We start from the raw sequence: 6,947 nt of genomic DNA, 5'->3' as shown, positions 1-6,947 counted from the left end.
ATAGTGATCTAAACGCTCTTATATTAGTTTACAGAGGGAGTAGTAGATAATTGTTGACACTATTCAAAGTATAGGGCTCAGTAGCTAGCTCGTCCTCCAAAGAAAGGGACCTTTTGACACTTGTGGGCTCTTTCTTGCAGTGTTGGTATTCCTCTGAGGTGTTCACACCCAGTCCTGAACCTGAACCTGGACCTGGACCTCTACTAAATCCGAATCAGCCTAGTTATTTGACTGACCAAACTATGCCACATTCACACACAAGACTAAACAAAGCCACAGACAAATTGCAGTTGAAGCTAACAAGAGAGGGGGAAACTTGAGGTCAAACAAGAGCATCCAAAGATTAAGATTTTTGCATAGCAAAGCAGAGACATTTGTTTGATTGTCTGCCCCAAAACCAAGTCCAAAAATTTATATACAAACAAATACAGTAGATGAACTGAAGAATGAACCAAACAATTGAATCTTCTTTCCTCTGCTAGTATGTTTCTTTGAGACGCTGTAAAAGTTTCTTTCTTCTTTTCCTCGGATACGAGTTAACTAGGGCCCTCCTACTACTGAGCAACTGGAAATTTGATTCTTTGACAGAGCTTGGATCGAATTTTAAGCTCAAGATCGTTTAAGGAACGATGGGCAAACCAAGGCCACCGATGGAAGAGAGGAGCATCTAATTAGAAGAAGGCTGTGCCGGCGAGGCCGCGGTGGAGGAGGTTGTGCGCGATCTTGTCCCTGGCCTTGGCGGCGGCGTCGGAGCGCACGGGGTTGTCCAGCACGGTGAGGTCGTCCTCCACCTCCACCCGGAGCTCCGGCGGCATGGCCTCCCCTCTGGCCTCGCAGATGTTGTGGAGCACGCAGCAGGCGCCGAGCACCACGGGCAGGTCCTGGAGCTTCACCTCGGTGCGCTTCTGCAGGCACGCCCACCGGCTCTTGAGGCTCGAGAAGGCGTCCACGGCCACCCCCCGGAGGTCGGCCACCTTCTCGTTGAAGGCGTGCTGCGTCCAGGTGAGGTTCTGGTGGGTGTAGGGGACGAGGCACCAGTCGGTGAGCGGGTAGCTGGCGCCGCCGACCACCCAGGACCCCTCCATCATCCCGGCCGCGGCGCGCTGCTGCAGCGCCGACTTGTCGAGCACCTGGTCGTCGGCCAGGGACCCCGGCCAGCCGATGCAGACGTCGGTGAAGGAGCCGTCCGGGCCGACCACCCCCTGCAGCGTGATGGAGTAGGACGTCTTCTGGTTGCGCTCCGTGTGCCGGCGGTTGAAGTAGGAGGCGACGTGCACCTTGGGCGCGATGATGGGGATGTGGGTGGTGTACATGGCGCCCACCACGTCCGGCACCCCGGAGCTGGCCTCGAAGCTGGCCTTGACGGCGGCGGCGGCGGCGGAGCCGCGGTCGGGCCACCGGAGGAAGCGCGGCATGAGGATGGAGCGGATGGCGGCGCACACCTCCAGGACCAGCTTGTGGCAGGTGGAGATGCCGATGCCGAACCGCTTGGAGACGAGCCGGAGCGGCTCGCCCGTGGCGAGCCGCCAGACGCAGACGGCCACGCGCTGCCGCACCGGGATGGCGGCGCGGAGCGCCGTGTCCTCCTTGGCGACGGCGGCGCCGAGCGCGTCGCAGACCATGCCGAACGTGGCGCGGCCCATCCGGAACTCCCGCAAGAACTCCGCCTCCGGGTACCCCGGGCTGCTCCGCAGCTCCCACCACTCGCTGGACCGGTCCTTGACCCACAGCCGGCGCTGGTACGGCGAGGCCTCGTCCCCTCCTCCTCCTCCTCCGCCAGCGACGACCCGGCGCTTGGACGGCCGCCCGTCGACGACCACGACCGGCAGGGCCGGGGCCGGGGCGGTGAGCGGGGAGACGACCTCGGCCTCCCCCTCCTCGTCCTCCTCCGCAAGAAGCCGGCCGTTGAGCTCGAGGAGGGGGAACGCGCGGCGGGCGGGGCGGGGCGCGCGGTACTCGGCCAGGATGTTGGTGATGCGCAAATCAAGATCCCTCTTGCTCTCATCCCCGCCGGCGCCCCCTCCGTCGTCGGGCTCGCGCTTCCGCCGGCGATTGGGCATCGGGGGAGAGATGGGGGGAGAAGGTAAGCTCTCGCTATCGGGTGGAGGGGGGAGGGGGAGGTCGTGGTCGTCGGCTCTCTGGGGTCTTTGTAGGAGCAGAGCAGAGCAAAGCAGGGAGCTTGTCTCGTCCGTCTCTCTTGGCTCAGGGTTTGGGTTTGGGTTAGGTGGGTGGGTGTGAGCGCATCGGACAGCACCACGTTTCTTTATCTCCTCCCTTTCTAGTGTGAAACGAAAGGCCAAGCATGTCAAGGTGTCGTCACCTTGCTCCAAGAAAATATTATTCTTTTTCATGAAATATAATAAGTGTTTTTAAATTATGTTTTTTTTCTAGCGAGCGAGCAGCACGATGAACGAGGCAATGTATGGGTGGAAACACTCGTGGCGGTTGATAGGAGGAAATATGGAGGCACGAAGAATGTCGTGCCAGCGCCAGCGCGCGCAGAGGAGGGGATAGATGCCGAGGATTGATGGCCGTTTTAACCCGCGAGTTGTGTTTGGGTCTGGTTGCGGTCGGTTTCCTTCTGATTTAGGAGTGAATGAAATGATGGACAAGGTAATGTATAGGTGTCGATGTAAACGCCACAAGATTGTCCCCAAAATGTATGTCACATATTGATGGCTGCGTTAATATACATATTTTGATGAGTTGTGGGATAACGATGTTTGGTTGCCACGCATTTGCTTGTGATTTCACAAGGAAGAATATGATGGACAGGGTAATGTACCTGCATCGATGTAAACCCTCGTGTCGTTTGATCGGGAGGAAATATTGAGACAGGCACAATGGCATGCCAACATAGACAGAAGGAAATGTATATCAAATATTGATGGTCGTATTAACTTATGCTCTTGTGAGTTGCTATTACTGGCAAATGGGTCTAGTTGTTGTGTGTTTCCTTCTGATTTCAAAGGGAAGGGCATGATGAATGAATTAATGTACGAGTGTAATCACTTGTGTGGAAATGTTGAATGTCTTGTCAAAGTGGAGAGGAACATATTGATGGCGGTATTAACTTGTGATTAGTTGTTACAAATGGGTCTGGCTACAGCCCACATTTTTACGATTTCAAAAGGAAGGATATGATGGTTGCGTTAGTGTTGTGTGTACAAGAAATATCAAGACAGCCAAAATTAATGTCCTTTCAACTCGGAGAGGAGCATATATATGTCAAGTTTTGATGGTTGTATTAAATTACACCTCACTGTGAGTTGTTATTGACAAATGAGTCTAATGGCAATCAGTTTCCTTCTAATTTGTAGGGATGACATGATGGGTAAGGCAACGTGGCCATGTAAACAGTTGTGTAGTGTGATAGGCAGACAATAGTAAGACGCACGGAATGTAGTGCAAGCACATAGCGAAAAATGGATGTCAAGTACTAATGGTCCGATAACTCAACCCAGAGCCCGGGCTCATATGAGCCCGGTGAACAGTACCACGATTTAGCAAAGGAAAAAGTTTAAAAAATTCCAATTTTTTTGTGGTGCAAGATGCTCCTGTGTGTGAACTACATGCAAAATTTTATGAAGTTTGGACACGTGTGATTTTCAAAAGTTTCTCGAACTTCCGAAATTTGTAGGAGCAGTGCAGAGCAAAGCAAGGTTGTCTCGTCCGTCTGTCTTGGTTTGGGTTCGGATTTGGGTTAGGTAGGTGGGTGTGAGCGCATCAGACAGCAGCACATTTCTTTATCTCTTTCTAGTGTGAAACGAAATGCCAGGCATGTCAAGGTGTGGTCAGCTTGTTCCAAAAAAATATTATTTTTTTTATGAAATATAATAAGTGTTTTTAAATTGTGTTTTTGAGCGAGCGGCACGTTAAACGAGGCAATGTACGGGTGCAAACACTCGTGATGGTTGTTAGGAGGAAATGTGGAGGCACGGAGAAGGTTGTGCCAACGTGCGGGAGGGAATAGATGCGGAGGATTGATGGCCGATCGTTGTGATGGGTCTGGTTGCGGCCGGTTTCCTTCTGATTTCGGAGGGAATGAAATGATGGACGAGGTAATGTATTCGTGTCGGTGTAAACGCCACAAGATTGTCGGTGAAATATATGTCACGTATTGATGGCTGCGTTAATATACATATATTTTGATGAGTTGTTGGATAACGTGTTCGGTTGCCACATGTGTGCTTGTGATTTCGCAGGAAGGATGTGATGGACGAGGTAATGTACCTGTATCGCTGTAAACCCTTGTGTCGTCTGATCGGGAGGAAACAGACAGAATGGCATGCCAACGTAGATAGAAGGAAATGTGTATCAAATATTTATGGTCGTATTAACTTATGCTCTTGTGAGTTGCTATTACTGGCAAATGGGTCTAGTTGCGGTGTGTTTCCTTCTGATTTCAAGGGAAAGACATGACGAATGAGTTAATGTACAGGTGTAATCACTAGTGTCGTGTGCATGGGAGGAAATGCTGAATGTCTTGTCAAAGTGGAGAGGGACATATTTCCAGCCTAAAGTTTAGACCGCATCCCGTCGCCACTTAGTCAAAAATACTAAGGCCCGGAGCAACACAGAGGACCTGCGAGACATCTTGGACAGTAAGGCAAAAATCGTAAGGTCAATATACGGGACAGAGCACGTGCGCCCACACGGGACGATGATCATCGCGTCGGATACATCAAGAGTAAATCCGGCCGGGCCGAATACAACAGACAAGACTCATACGAACTACGTCGGGATATATCCCGGCACAGAGGCGCCACACACCCCCTATGCTTCATTGATGAAGTTATGAATCATGAATTCCTGGAGGGTTTCAAGCCCGTAAATATCGAATCATACAACGGCACAACAGGTCCCGCTGTATGGATTGAGGACTTCCTCCTTCACATCCACATGGCTCGCGGTGACGATCTACATGCCATCAAGTACCTCCCACTAAAACTCAAATGACCAGCCCGGCATTGGCTGAATAGCTTGCCAGCAGATTCAGCTGGCAGTTGGGAGGATTTGGAAAATGTATTTCTTGACAACTTCCAGGACACTTATGTGCGGCCACCGGATGCAGATGACCTGAGCCACATAATCCAGCAGCCAGGGGAATCGGCCAGACAATTCTGGACACGGTTCCTGACTAAGAAAAATCAAATTGTAGACTATCCGGATGCAGAAGCCCTAGCGGCATTCAAGCACAACATCCGCGACGAGTGACTCGCCCGCCACCTCGGCCAGGAGAAGCCGAAATCTATAGCAGCCCTCACAACACTCATGACCCGCTTTTGCGCGGGCGAGGACAACTGGCTGGCTCGCAGCAACAATACATCAAGGAATCCGGATACCTCGGATACCAAAGACGTTAACTGTAGGCAGCGTCGTAATAGACCAAAGCGCCGCAATAACAGCGACAACACCGAAGATATGGCAGTCCATACCAGATTCAGAGGCTCTAAATCCGGTCAGCGGGAAAAGCCATTTAAAAGAAATGCTCCGGCTCCGTCCAGTCTGGATCCCATACTGAATCGCTCGTGTCAAATCCACGACACCCATGACAAGCTAGCCAATCACACCAATAGAGAATGCTGGGTGTTCAAGCAGGCTGGCAAGTTAAATGCCGAAAACAAGGACGAGGAGGAGCCCCGGCCGCCGAACCCAGGAGGACAGAAGGGGTTTCCCCCACAAGTGAAGACAGTGAACATGATATACGCAACCCACATTCCCAAGAGGGAGCGGAAGCGTGCACTAAGGGACGTCTACCGATGGAGCCCGTCGCCCCGAAGTTTAACCCATGGTCCGCTTGTCCGATCACCTTCGATCGTGGGGACCACCCCACTAGCATCCGTCATGGCTGATCCGCTGCACTGGTCCTAGACCCCATCATTGATGGATTTCACCTCACTCGAGTCCTTATGGACGGCGGCAGCAGCCTGAACCTGCTTTATCAGGATACCGTACGAAAAAAGGGTATCGATCCCTCAAGGATCAAACCCAGCAAAACCACCTTTAAAGGCGTCATCCCAGGCGTAGAGGCCCATTGCACAGGCTCAATCACACTGGAATTGGTCTTCGGATCACCAGATAACTTCCGAAGCGAAGAGTTAATCTTTGACATCGTCCCATTTCGCAGTGGCTATCATGCACGGCTCGGACGGATAACATTTGCAAAATTCAACGCAGTGCCGCATTACGCATACCTCAAGCTCAAGATGCCAGGACCCCGCGGGGTCATAAGAGTAAATGGAAACACAGAGTGCTCGCTCTGTACAGAAGAGCACACTGCGGCCCTTGCAGCAGAGGCACAAAGCAGCTTGTTCAGGCAGACCACTCATTCGGCGTTATAGCCCCCGGACACCTTCAAGCGAGTCCGGAACAATCTGCAACAGGACCGCCTGGCACCATCAACGCCCGCCTAGAAATCCGGCCCCCGTCCCAGTCCCAGTGCAGCAACGAAATTCGTGTCGCGTGTACATAACTACGCATTGAAAATACCATGGACATAGGTGGGGCACAATCAGGACATGCCCCGCATTGTGGCTTAACCACGCCAGGGGCTATATACCTTTGACATTCCTTTTCTCTTTCAGGGCCTAACTCTTCGGAAGCCCTTTCCGGCAGTCCGATTGCCGGACACATTCCGAAAGCAACAACCAAGGCGGCAAGAAGCTAAGATGAACACGGGAACCGCCAGGTGGTCTCTAATAATACTTGATATACCCGTTTTTCACTATTTATGCGTAGCTTGCCTTGGGATAGGACATTTCGAATTGTCCTACTTTAGGCTTATTGCACTACTTGTAGCAGTATGTTTCGGCGTATTATTCAAATAACAATGCATATTATTAATCTGTCATTGCATTATTTAAGTTTTTCTCTTTATCTTATATGTCCATTTACGACATTCCGCACCTGCACGCTCGGGTGCGGTCAGTACGCCAGGGGCTCTC

General features: G+C 51.8%; 1 protein-coding gene across 1 annotated transcript; it reads right to left on the bottom strand.

Moving 5' to 3' along the window:
• Positions 1 to 316: 316 nt before the first annotated feature.
• On the bottom strand, positions 317 to 2,219 carry LOC123070924 (protein ANTAGONIST OF LIKE HETEROCHROMATIN PROTEIN 1). Its single transcript, XM_044494338.1, has one exon. It carries the CDS (start codon positions 2,058 to 2,060, stop codon positions 672 to 674), a length of 1,389 nt encoding a protein of 462 aa, XP_044350273.1. The 5' UTR covers positions 2,061 to 2,219; the 3' UTR covers positions 317 to 671.
• Between the last annotated feature and the right edge of the window lie 4,728 nt (positions 2,220 to 6,947).

This window comes from Triticum aestivum, chromosome 1A (genome assembly GCF_018294505.1).
Source record: "Triticum aestivum cultivar Chinese Spring chromosome 1A, IWGSC CS RefSeq v2.1, whole genome shotgun sequence".
NCBI classification, from domain to species: domain Eukaryota; kingdom Viridiplantae; phylum Streptophyta; class Magnoliopsida; order Poales; family Poaceae; genus Triticum; species Triticum aestivum.
Note: the sequence above shows the minus strand (reverse complement) of the source record. Positions and strands in the feature narration are given on the sequence as shown.